Source organism: Passer montanus, unplaced genomic scaffold (genome assembly GCF_014805655.1).
Source record: "Passer montanus isolate IOZ18808 unplaced genomic scaffold, ASM1480565v1 scaffold10, whole genome shotgun sequence".
Taxonomy (NCBI): domain Eukaryota; kingdom Metazoa; phylum Chordata; class Aves; order Passeriformes; family Passeridae; genus Passer; species Passer montanus.
Window position 1 is genome coordinate 11,206,725 of NW_024356505.1, and position 23,521 is coordinate 11,230,245.

General features: G+C 36.2%; 1 protein-coding gene across 1 annotated transcript in view; it reads left to right on the plus strand.

Moving 5' to 3' along the window:
* SKAP2 (src kinase associated phosphoprotein 2) overlaps nucleotides 1-23,521 on the plus strand; it is a 109,506-nt gene that overhangs the window by 75,268 nt on the left and 10,717 nt on the right. The window contains exons 10-11 of the mRNA XM_039713878.1: nucleotides 14,953-15,021; nucleotides 21,738-21,850. Of these exons, the coding sequence (XP_039569812.1) occupies nucleotides 14,953-15,021; nucleotides 21,738-21,850 (182 nt within the window). The remainder of the gene's footprint in view (nucleotides 1-14,952; nucleotides 15,022-21,737; nucleotides 21,851-23,521) is intronic.

The following is a 23,521-nucleotide window of genomic DNA, read 5'->3' on the forward strand; positions in this document are numbered from 1 at the left end:
CACTCATGACATATATTTGTTTTCTTAAGATATAATGTCATATATATTGACTTGACACTAGAAGTGAAGATTTCACAGCACGGTGTTAATGAAAATTCATTTTCAGGACACCTTTGCTTCTCATAGCACAGTCAGGGAATGTGGGCCAAAACGCAGCGTTTGGTGCCAAGCAGTCGCAGGTGTGCATTACACTTCCTAAAAGCAGTAGGCTTAAAGAAGAAACTGATAATTGGTCCTTGCAAACCAGAGGAGTAGTTTTAAGTCAGCAGAGACACAGGTGATTATGGAGTCTGAGATGTTACCTGTGATCATTGCTGCTAAGTCATTATATTACATATCTTGGCATATAGTCCAAATTCCTTGTGGTGTTTATTGCTTGCCTTTGGTAGTTAGGGAATTCTTTAGTTCTCATCCAGAAGTTGAATATAATGCTGATGTGCTATAATTTTTTTTTTCCACAGAAAGAATTCTAAGTGCATTTAATTAGCAAATGATTTCAAATTATAAAATATCAGTAGGGTCAGGAATAATTGAAGTTGAAAAAACATGTGTGTAAGATCAGCATTTTTTAGGACATTACTAAAGGTAAGTTTTCAAAGTAATTTCTGAAAGTTTTTAAATAATTTCCGTGAAAACGCCTTTCAGATTAAAGAACACAGCAGTGCACTTTTTTCCTTTTAAAACAGTGAGGATTCTACAATATTTTTTTTTCCAAAAATTGAATCTCAGAGTTCTTAAGAAGTATTTTTCACTTATTTAGCCAATATATTATTGTATAAATGGAGTATTTTTGCACATGCTATCTTGATGATAGGTGGAGTACCAGAATAAGGACAAGAGCATGATATAGGGTACTTAGCTGTAATTCAAAAGCAGTTAAAGGTAATACAAGAGCAGTGAAAAGCAGATGTGAACTATGTTTTAGTGTAGTGAGAATGAGGGAAGAAATTTTTTTTTTAGGTCCAAGACATGTTGTTTCATTTTCTTGATAACTGGGATTTGGAATCTGCTAGGTGTCAGACATAGAAATGATTGAAAAACAATCTCTTTTAACTGGATATTGTTGAATCCCGGCAGCTTTGATGCAATGGAGCCATGTCAGAATTCTGTCACTCTGGGTTTTGAGGCAATACTCTTCTGGGATTTATATTTGCCTTGAAGTTATCCTTCAGCTAGTACTAAATGCTCACAGAGACATGAATTATGAATTCAGAAAAATATTTAAAGACATTGCATCCACAAGGTGGTTGGGAACTTGATACCTGGACCTCAGCTTTTGTCTGCGACAAGAGCTTGGGCATTATCTTCAATTACTGTAATTCTACATCTGAAGAGGGAGCCCTTCTTTCCATTGATGTTGGGTGTCAGTGATGGAAGAAGAGGTAAGACAATCTGGTGTAAATGAAAAGAATGAGATGTCCACTGAGTGGGAAGTGGCAGGAAAAATAAGGTTCACAGGCTCTTCTGCATTTATTTTAAAGTGAATATAAAGTGGCCTTCTGTGAACAACAGGTGGCCTGTAGCCGTCAGAAAGCCTACTGTCCATGGTGCAATTCACCCTCTGCTCCCTCATCACACACACTTTTGCAAAAGTGAGGAGGCCAGTAAAAGTGGAACAATAACTGAGTATTCATATTTAGTCTGATTTGCATGTGAGAGGTGTATTGACTGATTGGACACAGGGCGGGTTTGTCCACTGATGCATACTCTTAGAATAATGTTTATTTATATTTTATTCAGTGATATGCCTCTACTGCAGAAAATTTGGTCAGTTGTGAGATTCAAAGCAGTCAATTACAGTATGTACAATAAATGGAAAGTGTGTGCTATTAAGGATAGCTATTTGTTCTCCTCTCTTGGAACTGCATTAATAAACTTCATTGTTTCAGGCTTCATAGATTTCGGAGTTTACAGGTGGAGAAAACAGAAGTGATTTTCCTGATGTTGTGGTCAGCTGTTAGAATACATCGAAGAAGTTCATGTGGGAAAGGCTGTGTTTATCAAAGTCTCATGTTAGCAAGTGCTGGATTTTATTTATGTACTTCAGACTTTAAAAGAGAAGTACGCTAAAATCCAATCAGACCAAAAACCCAAACCAAAGCCAACAAAAAGTACACCGCTAAAAAAACTGTTGTCTAGGGGCATTTTAAAACTTACTTGCTTAAAATTAGAAGGCATATCAAAAATTGAAGTATTTTTAATTGTACTTTTCTATGTTTAAAGAACTCCTTCAAAAAGTAATTAGCTCATAACTTATTGAAATGAATTTACTTATGGAAAGAAGATGTTTTATTGCAGGTACTGGTCAGTAATTTTGATTCTGTTTTCAGTGTACCAGCATTAAACAATGACTCTATTGATTTGTAAAACCAGTCTGATGTGAACAGTATGTGACAGAAACTGTTTGTTATTAAGAGATAGAATCCTGTCTCAGAAAAACTTGTCATCCTGGCAAGAAAAATGTCAGACAAAGTAATTTTATTTGTATCATAGTTTTTTCAGTGTTGACTCTGTTTCTGGCAGCTGGCTTCATGTTAAATGTGAACAAAGCTTTGTTATGCATGCATGTCTTCAATGGGCTGTGGACCCAAAGTATTTTCTTTTGAAAGCAAAGTTTTCTATGGTGGCACTGTTTTTATTTAATTAAGAAGCAGTGTAATACACTTTATGCAAACATTCAGAGAAAATGTCTTGTTATGTGAGATTGTTTATTAAGCATAAATTTGAGGAGTTGCTGCGGTTTAGTAAGTTCGAAGTAAAATGTCAATTTTATTATGTATATTTATGAAAATAGAAATAGGTATTGGGTCCCTTCAACTGCTTGGGTATAAATGTGATAAATACTATATAGATAGATCAAAGAACCTTAATTTTTTGAATTTGTGATGAATGACTGCATATCAGGCTATTAAAACCATTAGATAGAGTTTTTTGAGAAACGAGCAACCAGAGGTTATATGGTGCCTCAGGCTATCGCTTCTCAACTTTTCTGGTTTCCACAAGGTAGCTATTAAAGAACCATAATTTGTACAACTGAATTCTCAAATAAGACCCAGCAAGGTGGGCTCTAAAGGCTGAATTAATCATTCTGTTACTGTAGATACAAATATCTGATTTGAATTTTTCAGCCTTAAGAAATGCACCAGCATAAATCCTTTTGTAAATGTCTTTTCCTTTAGGTTTGCTACTCACTTTTCTTCCCACTCTCCTCAAAATGGAGAAATTAACCAAAGAAAATACTACCAATTAACCAGAGCTTTGTGAATTTTTCTGGCTGTATCCATGCATATCTGATTTCTTTATGTGTTGCAGTGTACTGTGTTTGCAATAGATGTCACGTTTAGTTTACACATATATAAAGCAGGTAACACAGGAAAAGGCTGCTTGTTTCCTTCTCTTGGCTGCTGCTCCCTGGGCTGGGTATGAGTTTTTGAAAGAAACAGGATGGTTGCTCCTGGGAAAGGAAAATGGTCAGCAGGGTCCAGCTCCTGGACCACACATTGGACCAGGCAGACAGGACAAGATGTCACAGTCTGTTGTGCCCTTGAGGTGACAAAGGGATGCTGCAGGGAAGTGCAGGGTGCAGGCACACAGGTAAGCTTCAGCAGCAAAGGGCAGAATCTTTTCTTAAAGAGTCAGAAGAGACTGAAGAAAGTTTTTTGGCAAGTCAGTGAGATTTGTGTTAAATGGAAAGACAGGAGGACAGTCTTATCCAGAAAGGGGATGGTTGTCACAGTGGATATTTTGTTTCAGTCCTTTTTTTGAGGTCTTAACTTTTCCTAGCAGATCTTATTTTCCTTCAACTAAAAACTCTGTGTTTTAATAAAAACTACTTTAGGATCTCTGGAACATAGAATATCCTTAAAGAAGATGTTTCAATACTTCTATCTTTGGGTTGTGGAAGCATTCTGTCTTAGCAGTCTGTAACAATTATCCTGTCCTTGAATCTTAACACAGAACTGGGGATTAAAGGAAGGAATTGCATTTTCAAAAGAAAGCATTATCTACCGGAAAGCGTGTGGATCCTAGTGTGAGGGTCATGCTTCCGTTGTCCTAAAATATACTAACTGAATTTATCTTGTTTCCATACCTCTCTCAAATATTTCTTCCTTAAAAATTAAGAGTAAATATTGGGAAGAAATACTTTGCTGTGAGCATGGTGAGGCAGCGGGACAGGTTGTCCCGAGAAGTTTTAGATGCCCCACATTGCTGGAAGTGTGTTAGGGTGGGTTGTGTGCAGCTTTGAGGAACCTGATCCAGTGGAAGCTCTCCCTGCCCATGGCATGGGTGTTGGAATGAGGTGATCTTAGAGGTTACTCCCAACCCAAATGATTGCATGATTCTCTGATAAGAAGTGACACATTTCTATCAGTAGATGTTGAACAGCAATTTCAGATAATTCAGTAAAGAAAAGTTCAAGACAGATGTGATTTTTTTATCGCTTCCATACAGGCCATAAAACCTAGTTCCTGGATAAACTGCCTGTCTCAGACATACAAGTAGTGCTCTTACAGTGTGACTGGGACCGTGTTGTGTCTCTGGCAGTCTGAAAGCACCGCCTTGGAGTGCATTCTGGTAGTATGGGACTCCAGAAGCCATGGGTTGGTTCTCTTGAGATACAACTGCATGCCAATCCCACACTGACCTGGGGAGCTGTCTGGGGAGAAGTTGTCATCTCCTGCATGTGAATTATTGCCATATCCCAGTGTCCTACCTCTTCTCTCTGAGGTGCATTGTGGTTTGTGTTGTGTAGGGCTAGTAAGATCTGCCATCCAGAGTGGCAGCTCCCAGTATGGACCTAATGTATGAGAATTGAAGAATGGGATAGCATTTGTAGAGATTAATATGGGACTGTTATTCCAAATGTGGTACTTGTAAACAGTCTGCATTGCAAGTATAATTTTTTGCATGTTTCTGATTTAACCTGATACTAGTGAATCATAGCAATAACATTTTCACTTCATTTCATCATTTTAGTTGGAGAAAGGATTTAGTGTAGTTGACATAATTTCATTTAATGGCCTGGCCCATAAACAGTGAAAAGGAGCAGTAGTGTGAGTCTGTTATTTTCAATGGAAATACCCAAAGGGTGAAAACTGATGAAATTTTTTTTGTCAGTGTGCAGTTAGTGATCAACACAGGGAATGCAAAAATGTCCTGGTATAGCATTTTTAAAGGAGTTACAGAGAAGCATCTGGGAGCCAGACTTTGCTTGTGGAAACATGCCAACAACTGTATTGTGTTTCATTTCGCTGACATGAGCTATGCCTTGCCTTTTGTCCCTTTTTTGAGTAAGTTCAGGAATCATACTATAAATTTGAATACATTAACCTTGCAGATTATTATAGGATATTATGTGGTTTAAGCAAGATGCTTTATGAATTGTATGTATGTAAATTTTATGTCAAGTCCCATTTGTCATAATTAAGAATATGTAGTTTTCAGAAATGGCTTTTAAATTTAAGTCTTGCTGCTGATCAATGATTATGAGAAACTTTACTTGACATTTACAGACTTTTTCTATCATATAAATTTAAGCTTGAGAAATAGAACTGCTGTACGTGGCTGTCAAATAACACTGTAGTACAGAGTTATACAGTATAGATTAGTTAATTGAATATTTGATTGCTAAATGTATTTACATGGGGAACTATTTATACTTTCTATGTAGATTTTAATAGCCACCACATTTATTTTAGCAAAACATTTTAATAATAAGGTTTATAAAATGTCATATTGAACACTTAAATTATTTACATAGCTAAGAGCTATTACAGGTTGAGAGAAAAACAAATTTATTTTAGTTACAGTGAATTCATATAAATCTTTATTACGTTTAGAAGAATATTCTGATGTACATGCCACATGTATTTAGGCCAGCAATCTCTAGCACAGATTCCTATGAACCTACAATAAAACCATGAAATAAACTTAAAAATTGTTGCTTTTGTCCCTTTGAGAAACTAATTTGCATTCTGTTCAATAATTGCAACTACTTTTTTTTACTAGGGTGATGGGGAACAGAGAAGGAAGCATTTTTTGTTCATGAGCCAAATAATTAGATGAATATTTAAAAACATTAAAGCCCAAAAAATTATTCTCTACATTGTTGAGACCTGTTAAGAGTAGAGTTATAAAATATTTTATTATTTCTTTAAATGTTTAAGCATGGATTTATGCAGGATGCCTATGGCCTCAATTTGGTGTGCCAAAATTGAGGCTTTGGGAACAATTTTAGAAGTAGAGCCAAAATTGTGCTTTGGTTGAAATTTAGCATGAAGCTTTATCTTCAGAGATGCTTCTGTTCAGGTGTGGAAGTTGTTACGTAATATCTTGATCAAAAAAGTAAAGGTAAGACTTAAAAAAGTACCTAATAAGACTTAAGGAATTTGTACTGAGCTGGATTTTGAAGTAACTTATGAAATTTTCACCTTCTTTGATGGCCCATCAAACAATTTTTTGATTTCTGAGTTTAATATATTCTGACCAGTTTACTCAGCATATAGGATTAGACAATCAATTATACTTGATTTCTGACAAAAAAAAAAATCCCAAAACAGTGACTTTATTTGCAAATACAGTGTGTCTGTGAATATGAAAATGGGAAATCAATGAATGAGTTTCTGGAAGTGGATCTCTATAATTTCATTTATTCTTCATTATAATAATTGTGTGCATATCCATGATGAACTTGCTTGTGATGACCTTTATCTTTTCTCTTGAGAAGAATTACTATTATCAGGTCTTTCTTCATGAGGAAATAAAAAGGTCAGTGCAAAACCCATCTCTTATTTCTATGCAGTGCACATTGCACTTTGGCATATTTATATTGAATTTTATTAATAATAATTAGATAACTTTATCAAGTAAATGTTAATATCCCAAAATTAGGCATTCTAAGTGGTCTTCCCTGGTAGGTACTCCTGCTTTTTCTGCCTTTTTTCTATGTCCTCTCCTTCAAAGCTTGCTATTGGTGTATTGGTGTAACTGAGATTTGACATGCTTCTCTTTTTTCTCCTAGTTCTGTTAGACTAGCAATTTTTTTCCTACTTTAACTTTGAATTGAAAAACTCTTAATTCTTTTGCATCTATGTTACCTCCCCACCCAAAAAAAAACCCCCAAAAAAGGAATGTAGAGTATGTACACAAATTGAGAAGGTTCTGTTTGGTTTGGTTTGATTTGGTTTTAATCAGATATTTTCGATTATTTGTTGTTTGGAAGACTAATGCAAGGAAGTGGCCAACCAAGCTGAATTGAGCTGTCACTCAAAACATGACTGAAGATTGCTTATTTGCAAGGACAGCTCCAAGCAGGAAGCTGAGTTCATGAAATCTTAATATATTCATAACTAGAACTGGGAATTGCCTGCACCTCTGTGGATTGTTCAGTTGTCCCCATGAATATATTCTGTTTGGTCATTCAGGTGACTGAGAATATTTTTTCCTCCCATTTTGACAGTTTTTTTTTAAATCTGAAGGGCCTTGTGAAGCCCTGGAAACAGCCACTTTCGTACTATCAAGTTATGTGTTTGGTCAATGTACAAAATTGTGGGGTCTGAAGAGGTTATTGTCTGTGACCACAGAATGGTTCAAAGGCAGGCAAGCAAAGTTACTGGAATATTTGATACTGGGGGAAGGAAAGAAAAAGATAGAGGAAAGGTGTTAACATATATTTAGGTCTCAGCAAGTAGAAAAGGTAAATAAAGCAAAGCATTCTAGATTTCATGAAAATTTGTGACAGGCTGCAGAGTAGAGTGAGAACCACTTTGCAGCAACTGTGGATGACCTTGCCAAAATGTTGTGGGGTTTTTTTGGTTTTCTGTTTTTTTGTTTGTTTGTTTTGTTTTTTTGTATGTGTGAGAGTAGCTGTTTTTCCTCCAGAGATGTGTTCTTTGATCACTTGTTTCTTGTTTTTTCCAGTAAAATAGTGACAGGCCAAAAAATATCTTCCAGTTTTTAAAAATGTGATTTTTTAAAATCCATTGTGCTACTATAGTTCATGTGAATTCCTATATGTGTGGTAATATAGGAAAAATGTGGTGTCTTTTTCACAAATGTATTTAGAAAGAGATACTTTTTTTCTCTCAAACAGTTCTCCAAATTTACTCATTTCTTTCTGCTTCTTCTCTCTGTTATTATTCTTCATAGCAACAGTTATATGATCCAAATGTTACTCTGTTCAACACTAGAGAACCACAGCCATAAAGTGTGTTTGCTATTTGTCCTTAGTGGGACTGGGAATTTTTTGATTTACTTTCCTCTTTAGTTTAGCAAATGCTGTAACTGTGAAATACTTTTCTTAGGAAAGGGATGTTGTATCTGCTTTTTGGTTTTGGTTAAGCCAGACCGTTATATGTGCTAAGATTGACTGGGTGGTGCCACAGAAAGTTTGTTTTGAGAGAGTTTTTTTCTCCTGGAAATGTCTAAGTGACATTCCACTACTCTCATGTGACTTCTTCTCCTTGTTTGCAGCAGTGATCCTGAGTTAATTTACAACAAAATCTACTAACCTTTTCTGTGAGGATGATGAGGCAACTTTCCCAAGGTCTTCTCAACAGGAGGCAGTGCTTCACTTTCGGCTGAGCCGGCTGGTTTAGTTATTGCTTAGACAACTGGGAGTAACAGTGGTGCACAGTAGCACCTTTAAAGATAAAAGGAGTGCAACTAAAGGGAAAAAAAGTGCAGGATTTCTCAAGCAGTGCAGGAAGTCTCACATCTGGGGACTTGGCAAGATCTGGACAAAACTGAGTAATTTGAGCTAATCCTGTTCTAGAAAGTCATTAGCTTCAGCTGTGTCATACGTGAGCTATTAAAATGCACAGGCCCTTCAAAACTGCTGCTGAACAGTTTAGTGTGGAGTACCAAAAGAGACCAAATGCTGTTTCCTAGAAACCTGATCTAACTTTCTGAGTTAGAGCAGGGTGTTAGACTGAGAAATTTCCACAGATCCCATCTCTCCCAAAGTTATTTTGTTATTCTAGCTTTTTCATTTTGTAAAGCCAGTGCTACTTATTCAAGGTCATTGAGAAATGAGGACATTGTTAATATTAATAGCAGACTTCTGTTACTGTCTACTGTTTGGGAAGAGTGGTGTGTATATTTAACCCTACCTTAGAATTTAGATAATGGTTGTTTTCAAAGAGCTGGTTAAAACTTGTGCAAAAATGTTAGTTGGAGGTCCCATCCAGTTTAGATGGTGGTATATTTGAATGAAACCTTTTGCCTCTATCTTGGAATCAGACTTGGATCACATGTGTTGGGAGAAATTTGAGTTAGGAATTGGCATGAGTTGTCACCAACTAAAACTGAAGCATCTCAGTTTGCATATTATTTTTCTTTAAGATACAATTTATATTGTTCATAATTCAGAGATCTCTTGCTGTATTCTTTTGGAATACTTTTCTGTAATGCCTGTTTCCCATCATATTTCTGAACACAATGATGACCATTTAGTCAGATGCAACTTCTGCTTCTGCTGACATATGTTTATGTCATCTTGTCTGCAATCCCAGTGTTTAGCCTGTGTTGGGTGACCTGTTTCTATCATTCTGCTTGTGTTGTGGAAATTGGTTTTTTTAAAACTCAAGTTTGCCATGCAGGAATATAACTTTTTTTGTTTGAGCTGTTGGGTGGTAACTAGCTGACCCATAGAAGTAGCAATAAAATTACCTGTCTTCTGTCATGGTAAGAAATTCTCACGTTTATAATCTCTTGTCTAGCAGCCAACTTGTTTCCCACTTCTCCTACTGCCCTGAAGGCATTTTCCTTCTCAAACCATGCACTGTTGTACAGTAAGGTGGAGCTTTAATAAAACAAGAGTCTGTCTCCCCCTTTCTGCTGCCCCCAAAAACCCACACTATGACTAGACAATAGCACCTTCAGCAGCCTTTTCCAAACTGTTTTGTTGTTTACAGAGTACATCAGGCTGCTAATGGTGAGGTGAAATGTCAAGAAGCTTTGTGTAAATCTTCCAGTAAACTGCCATGTCCCAGAGGAGCTGGGGGAAAGGCACAGATCTTTGGGAATATTGGAGGATTATCAAAGTTGGAGTTCTGCTAATTGCATTTGAAGATCTCTTCGTACAGAGAGATCTCTCTCATATATAATGGGTGAATCTGGAGTCTGAAAGAAGATACCAGAAATGAAAATCCTTGCCATTAAAAATACACACACCAAGGCAAGTAAGCCTACTAGATTATCTATGAAGCTGCTTAGGCTAAAACACTCTAAGAGTTTGGGTGAAGTGTACAGGCCTGTACAGGTGAGAATGCTGCAGAGGACCCCATCCCCAAGGCTGGAGAGCACTGACCTCAGGTAAAGCAATTTGCTGGCCCTGCATAAAACAGGACATTAATACTTATTCCTTTGACCCAGATGGTCACTAGCCCTCACCACAAATGCTAGCAGAAGATGTCAGTTTGGCCAAACCATCTTCTTCTTAAATTTTGTGCATGTATTGCTGCTTCTCTGGAAATATTAAATGCTGAACATATACTCTTGTTTTTAAAAAGCCAATTCTTGCTAATTTAAAAAGAAAAATTATGTAGCTTGATTGATTTATGTTCCTTATTAGAGTAATAATCCATCTTTTATGGGGGGTGGGTCAATTCATAAAACTAAATTGTGGAGAGAAAAGGTCTTGACTCTTTCCCTTGGTAAGCATTTATTTGGGTTTGAAAGTTCTTGTTTGCATTTGTGTGGAGTCATTATTTGGCAGCAAAAAAGCAGTGTGGAGGAGTAATACTGTTGGTGTTAATATGCCATTATTTCTTTTATATTTTCTTGGACAGAACAGTGTAAACCTGTTATAGTCAGTGTCAGCAGAGTTCATGTACACACCTGTTTTTTTTGCATGCATCTGTCCTTCCTGCCAAGTACAACAGTAAAGACACTGTGTAGTTTTAAAAATTGATTTAATAATAATATTTTTTTTTGTGGGGGGTCTATCTTACAAGACTTTTTTTGTATGCTTATAACCTTCTGACATTGCAGTGAGATTTCAAATGAAGAGACATAATGTGCATTACAAGTGTGTGATTGCTTCTATCATTATGAAATAGATGAAAAATTAGTTCACTGCAGTACTTTTTATCTAAACTGATCAAAACATCTTCCAGTCATGTTGCTAACAATATGTGATAGGAATAATAACTTCACTTGTTGTGTTCCTTGCTGCAGCCGAGAGGCATGTAAATACAAGCTGCTTATTTGCAAGAAGCTTCCAGATTTGCAATATGATTGCTATGGAAACCACACAATGAAAAGCTTATAACCATCTGTGTGGTTTGGTAGATTTTGCTGCATAGCTGAGCTGGTTTTGTTTACTGTAATCAAAGCATTGAATAGAATATATTAACTCACAAACTGGGATTATTCAAGGTGTAAACTAGTATTGTGCAATGACAATGTGTCAGAAACTATAAGACAATAGAATACCAAATAATAATGGCATTAAATTAGAATCTAATGTAAAATGATGGTTAAGTAACATGTTAGTAGAGGAAACTGCTAAATTTATGCATGTTTATCATTGAGAAACTGCATTCCATTGGAGGAATGCACTGTTCAAGCCAAACTCTTATCTATTTTATACTCAAGCATTACAGTCTTTTTTCCTTCCTCCCTTTAATGGATTTATGTAGAAAACCTCAGCAAATGTAGAATTCATTGTTCACTTTTAAAATTTTGTGGATGGTAGAATTATATGTGATTCTTTTGTGATTCTAGGTCATAGGTGATTATTTTTCTGTTTTTTCTTCAAACTGCAAATTAAATAAGTAAATTATTTTCAACAACTTTCATGTACTAACTGAAGAAAACCTTTAACAAATATAGTTAGTTCCTTGTTGCATTGTCACAAGAATTTTGTAGGTTGTTTGCCATTAAGGTCTCTAAGTATCAGCATAGTACGGAACATAATCTGTATCTCAGGAGTTCTTAGGATCTACAGCTCTGTAAGAGTTCATTGGTTTGGTTAGTGTAGATTAGTCTCATTTTGATATAGTGAGGTGGAAAAGAGTATTTTCTCTCTGCAGCAATGGTGTGAAGAAGATGTACAGAGGAAAAACTGGAACAGATTATTTTAAAGATATGCATGACTCCTTATACACAGTATCTTAAAAAAAACCCCAGAAGTATTTTTACTGTATTTTTAAATTTATTTTTAATCTTTTGACTCTGTGCCACGTTGCAACACAAAGTTATGCATGTTGCATCAGACTGCAGCTGTAATTCCCCAGGTAATCGAGGTTGCTCTGTTTAAAGGACACCGCCTGCACACAGTTACTGCTTCAGGCCATAATATCAGAAAACATGAGTTAAGAACCACAGGTTCTTTTTTACTACCCTAAGCCAAGCCTACTGCAACTGCTCCACTCTGAGCATGATTGCATTAGCAAACAGTGTGAACCATTTGCAACAGGTTCATAAAGCAGAGGTTTGTGCCAAGGATCTGATGTTGTGCATGTTTCAGAGGAGGTTTCCTGTGCAGTCACTTCAGCCTGATGCCATGAACTGAATGCCCATTAGCAGCTGAACCATGTCCACCATGCTCCTGGAGTGCCTTTTCCAGTCTAATTGTACCTGAAACTTTGTTCTCTCTGTGACAACTCTGTAGTGTAAAGCAAGGTGGGATAAGTGGGGATAGTTGAGATCCAAACAAGTATGCAAATATGGTGAGTTTTTTGTTTGAATTTGACACCTTTTGGAATTCAGGGCTTTGATTCAGACGTACTCATATCTTCAGATGTTGATCTGGTCAACTCTTGTTTCTGGGAAATATATATTTCATAAGAATACATATATTCTAAAGATCTGTGAAATCACAATGCAGTTTACATGTATTCAGCAGTACCTTACAAAAAAGTCTCTTCAAACCTCTGCTGCTGCTTTATTTTAGTTACCCTCTACTGGAGTCAGTCCTCAGTTTAAACTAGTCTGATGACCATGACAAGTGATAGAGCTAAAATCCATTGGATATTCAACACAGCAACTGATTTAGGTACAAACATTCAGTAACAGGTAATATCAACATCTATTTAATGAAAGAATAATATAATAGTGTGTGTGTTGGATGAAGGTGGTTTTTTTCAGAGAAAAGGGAGAAATTCTAGAAAATGTGACTGATACCGGGGTATTACTCCCTGTGAGGGGTGTAACCATGGGAACCCACAGAATGACAGTGCCTCCTAGTGCTCTGGACAGCACATAAGGATGCATTTTTGCCATTTATGCTCCAATTGTGAGTTCTTAAAATAAACAGATGAGCATACTTGGAAATGTGTGACAAATGTTAATGCCAAGTATGGGAATACATTTGAACATCTGAAGGCAGTACACAGTTTAGAGTGTTTTGTGTGTACTACAGCTTCAGATTTCTCCTGTTCTATTGCTAGGACTTCTTTTTTCTGTTCTTTTTCACCCCGCCTTGGCTTAAAAAATAATTTATATTAGTCTTTACCAGATTTTTAACTAGTCAAGATTCGAGAACAAAAAATCTGCTGGCTTAGTAGGGCAGAATTTCAAAGTTCTTTGTAGAGTGAATCTCATGTTATAATTGTAATATTTGTAGGACTGTGTATAGAGGTTAGCAGCAATTATGCATACTCATTCCAACAGGTCTACTCTTGTGCTTTAAACATCTGCTTTAATGTTTGCAGGAACAGTCTTGTGGGATAGATTAAATTTTTACAAGGTTAAAAAATCCTTTGAACTTTTGATATAAAATTCACTCTTTGTCAAAGTAAATGGGCAGTTACATAAGAGTTTCATAATGAGGAACATTTTAAACACTGAGTGCTTCATTTGTTGTCTATCATTAGTAAAATATCAAAACTAGTTGCTGAAATGTGTATCTTAAAAAGAAGCTTGACTATCTGTATACGATGTGATGAGTAGCAAAGCCAGAGACTTTAAATGTATTAAAAGTCCAATTCATGTTTGAGAAGTGGGTTTATCAATATGCTATTTCCTCATTCAGTACAGCAGCCTTGTCAGTTTTGATATATTGTAAAGCCAAGATAAATTTGTTTCTACTTCCTATGAACCTAAAGACAGGATTCAGCTAAAAGTTTGTTCCCCTTTTTTACATCATCAACAGAAATTGTTGACTGGGAAATACGAGGAGCAGATTTGATATCCCTGTACTGGCAAATGTGAGGAGCAGATCTGGTGTCCCTGCACTGAGTAGAGTGTGGATTTACTCAAGTGAGGGTCTGGACATGAGAGAGTTCAATGTCTGTGCCAGACAGGGAGGATGGAGCACATCTTTCGAAGTTGCCTGTGGGGATTTCAGAGTGTTCCAAGTCTGCTAGCCAGAAAACATACTTTAGAGCTGATCACTACCAGGTTTTCTCTTTTCTTGTCTCCTAAACTTGCACTAAGTCATTTGATAGAGTCTGGCTTGTTTAAAACCATGGTCAGGCACAATGGGCAGGAGCAGTGAAGGGCATGGTGTCTGTAGTGGCTGCATTCCCATCATGCAGGTGTTGAGCTAGTGTCTGTAGGAAGGTAAGATGTCGTCTGCCTTTGTTGCATACTGCTCTCTGCAACCAAGTTATTGCTTGGGCTGGGGATACTTTTTCTCACCTTGGTTTCCTTTTCTTTATCCTTTTCTGGCAATAAATGTATGCAGCAGAAGAGGACCCTCATTCTAATTGTCTCAGAATGACTGAATATCAGCAGAACTGCAGCTCTATATGGCTGCATTCAGACCAGAGTGAAAAGGGAAACAGATGTTCACAACTGAGATTTTGAAAGAAAGCTCTTGGAGTGTTTGGATGGATGGCGGAAACCACAGAAATAACAATGTTCCAACTTCTGTATAAGTGCAAAATAGTAAACAAGGCTTAGAGTCTGGGAATACAGAGTGTGTTTTTCAGGCTGATGAGGGCTGTAATTCCTGTCAGCTGAGGTGGCCCTTCAGAATTTCATTTGCAGTTATCTGTTTTGCAGAAGAACGTCTTTCTTCAAAAGCTGAAGTGCCTAGCAATAAGAGCCAGGAGGAAGTTACCACTGTTTCAGGTAATTAAAACCTTTCCTCTTTGTTTTGTGTATGCACTTTCTTTTTACCTTTATTTTCTTCTCTCTTCCATTTGCTGTTTTAAAATAATGTTTTTATAGCTCTGTAAAGCTGTCTTTTTTTTTTACCTGGGTATGTGATGGCAGCAAAACTGCTTAAGCACCACTTAGGATGCATGAAAACCACTTGAGAAGGATTTATAAAGTAAGCCAATTTATACAAGGTATTCCTTCCTGAATTACTTTGTAATGACTCAATTAGCTTTCATTTCTGCACAAAGGAGATTTAGTTGCATAAATTAGCTTATCATCATTGAGGAAGTGTCACTGCTAAAGGACAGTTTATAGATACAACATGCAGTTGCTGTCAAACCTATAAGAATGTAATATAGACATCTGTGTATACTTTGTGCTTGAGCAGAACAGACTTCTGCCATTCAGAGACTAACAGGGGACAACAAGTTGCCCAAGGGACTGGCAATGTAGACGTCTCTGAAAAGGTCAACTTGACACAGGCTCTGACAATCGACCCAAAGCTCTGTCTTCTTTGATAAAAATCAGATAAACTTAAGACCACTAATTGATCTGCAGCCTGTTTAAATGTTGGCCATGCATATCTTCATTGCATATGATTACCAGAGAAAGCAAATGAATCAGGTAAGAAATGCCAGAGTCCAGTGACAGCAGCATAAAAATTGGAAAAGGACACAAATGCCCAGAAAGGCTGTGAAGGATATTCTCTCAGCTTTAGCTTGGCAAAGCGCCCTTGTGCTAATTATCTCTGGGACTGGAAAAATAACTGCATGCACCATGTAAAGTCACATAGCCGGCAACTTTTCTTGATAGAAAGGTATTTCCAGTTATGCTTAAAAACAATATATTTTTGTGCTTCAAGGGCACAGACCTTTAGATAAACTATTGGTGATTTGACACAGCAAGTAGAGAAGACTCGCTTCTTATCAGACCTTACACCTTTCTGAGATCTGCTGCATTGTAACTGTGACCTGCACTGACATGCAGTCTGGGTCTCCTTCCCCCATCGCACATAATACACATAATTCTTTCAGGGCTGTCAAGGAAGGGGTGGGCAAGAAGAGTTCCTTTAGGAAGTAGCTCTGTAGTGCTCTTCCTGTTGCAACATGTGGAGAGGAAACAGAGGCCTGCTTTCCTGACCCATACAGGAAAGCAGGAACAGGTTGCTGTGAGGAGGTTTGGGTTGCTTTTCTTGGAAAGGAAACAAGAGCTGAGCCATCAGATGCTGTTAGCATTGTGCTCTGCTAAAAACATGTGTAAAACAACATGACTCATTACAGCCTTAATATTTAGTACTCATTTAGACATTACTGTAATTATAAGAGTGTGTTGTCATAATGGAGCATGGGGTCAATCCAATTATAAAGTTGCCAACAGCATTTTTTTTTCACTAATGTACCTTCCTGAAGTTCTAATTGGTTATACTTTTAAAAAACCAAAACCTTAGCATCTGCATTTTTGAAAAAATTTAATTGCTATGAGAACAGCCTTATCAGTCTTATTAGTATTTGTGTAATGTCATTAAAAATACCATAGCAGTTCCCCCAGATGTCAGGTTCATTTCAAGCAATAGTTTTGTGATCTGATCTCACATAGTTCACTATTTAACACTGGAAATGCGTTTGACTTTTAGGGCTGAGTTGACATGAGTATTTCTGATAGGCATCGCATCATAAATACCTGACATGACTTGAGAATATTTTATGATTTTCTACACAAACAGTGCATACATTCTTAAGTTTAATTTATTGCCTAGCTTTGCTAAACCTGAACTCACAGAAAATATTCTGCAAATTGTCTGCTCAAGCTCAGCTTGTGTTCAAGCTGATTAGTGAAAAAAAAATTTCTTTTTCTTCCCATGTTCTTGCCCTAACATATTTCTACTTCAATTAACTTTCAGACATGAGTTTTTTTTATTCTGTTCTCCTTGGTGCTGACTCTTGCTCCTGGATAGCTTTGCATTAATTGCTAGTGACCTAATAATTTAAAAATATCAAAGCACTGAATAGTTTGTTATATAATATGCCTTGCTGGGTCTTTTTTGTTATGACTGTCTACCCATTATCATTCATTATCATTTCCACAATCACTATTTCAGTAAGTGGCTTTTTTTTTTTTTTTTTTTTTTTTTTTTTTTTTTTAGGGTAAATTTTTTGTTTTTGGGGGAAATAAAGTGGTTTTTTTTTTTTTTTTTTTTTTTTTTTTGCTTTATCAGTGTAAAGATGTTGATTTTAGGGTAACTAAGGAACAGAAGAAGGGAAATGAGAAAGATTAAACTGAGCATCTTGGAATAGATTAGAATTTGAGTCCAAATACCCTACAGTTGTTTTGCCCATATTTTGTAACTTTTCTGGTATGTGGGATAAAGGCCAAGTAAGTAACAGACATTTTTTGAAGTTTAGGACATCATCAGAACTAACAAATAACAGGGCTTGTTTGGTGATTGACACTCAAAATTGAGAGTCTAGATCACTTGTAAGACACTCATTCTGATAGCATTCATTTTGAACTTCAGCTGTACCTCCATCTTTTAGCCTTTACTATGGTAAATATTGAGCACATCATTACCTAAAGGGAGCTACAGTTTGTCCTTTTAAAATGTTGTTAAATAATCTTCAAATCTGACACTATTAACTTTTGAAAAACCTTACCAAGAGTTGAGGAACATGAGTCAGAATGGCAAGCTGTTTAATTTACTAGGCAGTGGACCACAGTTGTGAATGGAAAACATTTGCATGTATTCCTCCATTCCACAAGGAATGTGCAAGCAAATAATAAAACTCCTGGCTCTAAATCACTACCATAGTAGGGTTTGCTAACTTACATGCCATCAGTGTTAAAATGGACAACTGAGGGAAATCAGGCACAATTGCATCTATCCTAATGTTTTAGGTAGTGCATTTTCATATTTAGGTTGTAACTCATGATTTTGTTTTGATCAGTTTAGTGTTCTGTCAGGTTTGTGCTCAGAAATGGAAATTGCAGAAATTGTCACAATGTACGGGGCAAAAATTAAACAACCTGCAGTTACATTGCCTTAGGCTGCAGTGGGACAGCACACTTAAATCCCTCTGAAATATGTACTATTAATCTGTTTTTCAAGTTGTGGTGTGGTTTGGTTCTTCTTTTCTGTCTATTGTGGTTGTTAGAATATTTTTATAATTTTCCCCCTTGAGCAATTCATGGGCATTCCTACGTTTTAAATAGTCTAATATTTGAGATGCATGCTTGAGTGATATATTTTTCAGATTTTTTTTTTTTACCTGAACTGTTCACCTTTCTTTCTTCAAGCATGTATTGTTAGGTGCCAGTATTTTTCTGTGAAATAAGCAGTCTGAGACTACTGTCAGAGAGGACAGCAGCCATTGTCTTTTGATCTGTCAGTATAACTCTGAAGTGTTTCTATCCGTATATTGAACAAAAATATCTATTGTTCCTACAACTGTTACTGGAAAAGCAGGGATGGCTGAAGTAAACCATGAAGAATTATTTTTGGAAGAGTATTGGTATCTATTGGATAGTAGATCATCTAGGTAACTGTCCTGGAATAGAAGAAATATTTTCTGGAGAAACAACCTATCCAAAATCCTCCTCACCCATTTCTTGGGATTGGTATTATTTTATTTTATTATTTTATCTACCCAGTCTTCAAAGCACTGGGTAGATAAAACCAAACTGCTTTCTGCCCTCAGCTACACACTTAATGGTTTTTTATTGTGTCTTATTTGTATTTGTGGCCAAGTGACCATACCTTCAAAACACAACACATTTCAGTTTAGCAATTATGTTGTCATAGTATTTTTAAGGCACGTGATATTTTGAAGTGTTTGAGAATAGAGTATAATTGTAACAGAGTAACACTGTTGAATAAATACCTTTTGAATTTGAACTGTAATGGATGTGTAAGTTCTTGATGCTAAATCCATCTGTTTTCAGGTACTACATGTGTTTAAGAAGCTTCACATTATTTCACTGCCATATAAATACCAAATTCCTTTACTCAGACCTTCTGGTTTTGTTTTATACCATTCTTCAGAGCCAATAAAAGCAAATTTGTCAAGGTCTCCTCAAACTGAAAGGGACCAAAGGAAGAACGAGTGGGCTTGTATTTTGCAGAGGCTTTTGCAGACCATTTTTTTTTTCTTCATTCTACACCTGTGTTTGTAAGCACTGTGAATCATTTTATGGAGCCCTTTTCACTTTAGGTGTATAAAGTCTGAAGTTATATTTACAATTGTCTTTTATGTATAGATAGTTACCTTTATAGAATTTGGAGCTTGTGCTGATGGGCATGAGAGGGGATTTCAGATTTATACTTTTTAAAAGACCAGCATAGTTGTTCACAAACTTACACTGCCACTTCCTTTCCATGTTTTTTTTTTTTCTGTGCTCCTGGTACTGGTATGTATTTTTATTAAAAATGTGGCTTTCTGATTTAAACAACCCTATCTTATGCTGAATTCACATATGAGGGCACAGAACCATGGTTAGTCTTTGGTCAGTACCTTCACTGTTGCAATAAGCTTACTTTAAAATGCATCTTTCTATGTGTTCACATTATTAGTTGAGTTGCTTTCACTTTAAAACTTAATTAAATGCTCATGATGAACATAAAAGCAGAGATATGTCTCACCCACTGTTGGGTTTCTTCTGTGGCAACTCACTTAAGTGTTAACAGGAGTTACTTCAGGCACATAAAGGTAAGAGCAGAGCTCAAAGGGGTAAAGGTCAGTGTGGAAAGTCATGATTTCTTTCAGTGATGTTCTGAAGAAGTAAAAGTCCTGATTAATGTGTTTTAAACAAAATCAATAAGCCAACTGATGAAAGATTTGAGAGGTGGGATATACCAAAATAGTTATTTTATTTTTTTTCTCATGTGGACATATGTTATTGTTTATGACGTAGAGTTAGGAACTGTGATCAGTATAGTAAGAAATGACCAAGGAGATATTCTGATTTAATATTTATCACAAATTAATTTTGTGCTAACCTCTGTTACTGTTTATAATTGTCTAATGCTAAATTGGTGAATAATGAGGTGAAAAATAGGAAGGGCCAAAATTTGGAAGTGCAACATTTTAAACTGATTATGTCTTCATGATAACATGTCTGTTCATTTTTAAAAAATCAAATCTCTTATTTCTGAATGATTGTGAGATTTCATATGGGTATCAATTGTTGCTTTTGGGGTGAGGACAGAAGATTTTTGGGCCCTGGCAGCCAGAACGCCCCCTAGTGCTACACAGCAAGTCGCAGCTCCTGATCACGAGTTTATGGAAAATTAAATGGTGGATAACTGGCATAGCAGCTTTGAATTGAAGGTTGTGAATATTTAGCCTTATGACAGTATTGCCACCCAAACAAGATAGCACAGAACACAGGCTGAAATGGAGAAAGAAAAAAACAAGCTCTTCTCTCTCATACAGAGAATATTAAAATTCAGTTTTAAGTATTTGCCAGAATAGAGAAGAACACAAGTTGAATACCACTATTCTTTTATAGTGTGATGCTTTCTATCTCCTGATACTTGATATTTTAGCAGGATTTTTTTGGTAATAAAATGAACCAATCATGGTTAAATTATAAACTATAAATAATGGTGTAGAGTGCTGATGACATGCAAATGTAACTGGTGTATGTTGGAGTAACCAGCAAGCCTGCAGTTCAAGGATCATATAACAAAACTAAGATGACAGCCTTGATCCAGCCAGTTCAGTGATATTTATGTTATCAGAATTAGAAGATAGCTTTCCAGTGATGTAAATTATTAGTACATATACATTCTGTCTGGTTAGTGTATACATAATGTAACCGGTCATCCTAGTGGTATTGCTTACATTCTTTTTGCATTAACTCATCACACTCCATTCTCATGGAATTAAAAACAGGAAATAGTTTGCAGTGCAACAGAAGCACCCAGTGTATTTAACTGTGTGTGAGCACTGTGTTTCAATAGATGTACTCTGTATTGTAAATGTATGACAAAGCATTTATTACTGTGTTATTGCCGTATTACAGAGCAAAGAGTGCTAAATAATCAATCAGTTAATGGTCTGTATGGCAGCTTGAACACAGCACATCCATTGTGCTTATGCTGTTAGAAGGATGAGTTTATGACTGTAGTGTAGTTGCACGTTTAGCCAGGGCTTAATGTCCTAAACTGGAGCTGACACAAATATTTTTGAAATGCAGCTTCAGCAACAGTTTCCAAGTTCTCCAATATTTCAGAAGGAAGAATCAAGGATTATCTCAGAGGTTCTCAGAGAAGCTATTTAATTTTGTTGGAACAGGAGAGAGAGGGGGAGTGTATCACAAAATGCTTTAGCTTCCTTTCACTGATCATTATTAATTATATTCTAGCAGTTTTATCAGTTTCAAGTTGGGATACATATATGGCTTGCTAGAAATATACTGGCAGAGGAAAAATAGCTGCTTTAAGTTGCAGCTTTGAAAAATGCTTTGAAAACCTGTAGCTACATGTCTCTCAGTGATGCAACTTGCCAGTGAAGGGCTTGCACATTAAACTTATTTTTCACTTGCTTTCATGGCAGGAAGGAGCTGTTTCTGAAAAGAGGAATAAGAAATGTGTGCTAATAAATTGCTTTGTACTGTTTGAAGATTTAAAGAGCAATTTTAGTTATCCTCAGTCTTGGTTGTTTTATAATTAGGTGCTGTTTTCTTTGCAGATAGCGAAAATACCGATTATGCCAATTTCTATCAAGGTTTGTGGGACTGCACAGGAGATGAAAGTGATGAGTTGACATTTAAACGTGGTGACGTTATCTACATTATCAGCAAGGTATGAGACACTACTGGGGCTACATGGTTGTAAAAAGAGAGCCATGGCACAAGGGCACATTCCCACAGTTCTGTGGGGGGAAATTGGCACTCCCTTTCAAATCCTTTGTCTGCAATCAGATAGTCACTGCAATTAATTATTTTGTCAAATGAACTATAATCACAATTAAAACATAGCCATGTAACAGGAATTAACTTTAAAGCATGTTTATTTACATGTTAGATCTTGGCTACCATTTGTTAACTGACTTAACAGAAGACAATGTACTTTCTGCTTGTAGAAGTTAACCTTGTAGAATTTTAAGTTATCTTGCATGTTATGTTTTTTGTTTCCTGTTTTATATTCCTGACTCTGCTGATTCTGACTTTTTTGGGATCTTGCTACAGAAGATGGTTTGTTTTTTTGAGCTCTGCTTTCATCTTTATATCTATATTGTTATTGTTCTGAGAGCTCAGATTCCAAATTTGTTTGCTCTGACAGATTTGGGCATTTTTTTATTACATTTCTGTTTGCAAAGCAAATGAGAAATATAATTTCTCTCATCTGAATTAGCACTAAACAGTAAAGGCATGAAGTTTTGTTTTATGTTAATATTGGTTAATTTTCACATTTTTCCTTGACCTCTCCAACACAAACAAAACCTCTGTTAAAATATATGTCTCATGGTCTGTTGAAGTCTACTTCTGAATAATTAATCAGAGAAAAATTCTATTTTCCCTACATATTAGGAAAAAAAAAGCTGAGCTTTTAAAGTTCTCAATTAAAAAAAAAACCTACTTTAAAAAAATGTGTCTATCTAACAGCCATTCAGTGTAATTAGTAAAAAAACATTGTAGGTCACTGAAATACACAAGTAGGCGCATGAAAGATAAAGACATCTGTTTGTCCTAGTTTCAAATTAAGTTTTGTCACAATTCTTTTAAATCTTCTGTGATACCTTTAACTACATTTCTGGATAATAAATGTAGCAGCTTGTGTTTTAAATAAATTGAAGATTTATGGATAGAAGGATAGTCCTATATAAAAATATAGAAGATGTATTACTAATATTAATTTGACCACGTATGTCTTTTGAGGTATTTCATTGTCACTTAAACTAATAACTGAATTGCATTACTAAAGGCTGAATAAAGCTTGTGGACTGGGCAAACTTTCAGGCAGTTATTCAGCAGTGAAGAATTGGACTAATTTAAAATAACCACCTCTTCCCCCTCTTGCTCCCCCCAAAAAGCCCATGAGTGAATGGATTCCACTGTATCCACTTGGCCTCTTTGTGGGTTGTGCTCTTCGGGTACATTATGGCAACTATAAAATCTTAATCTTCAGTTTGTAGGTGAAAAAAATTGTTTGCTACTCCTTCCCCAAAAGAGTGAGAAATTTAATTTAAAAAATGGAGCAAAATAGAAAAACAGTAGCTTAAGCTGTCCTCTGTATATCAACAGTCCTGTTGCCATGCCGTGATTAATCCGTAATCGGTCCTTGAAGCAGGCTTGCTGCTGCTCCAGATATATACAGCCTCTCTCTGTGGGAATGATTTCTGCTCCAAAATACAGCCCAGAAAATTCAGCCCTGTTTCGCTTAAAGATTGTTACAGCTTTTTCAGAAAAATGAGTGTTGGCCAGTACTGTCAGCTTGGAATTTAGGGTCCTTGGAGGGGAAAGTGCCAGAGAA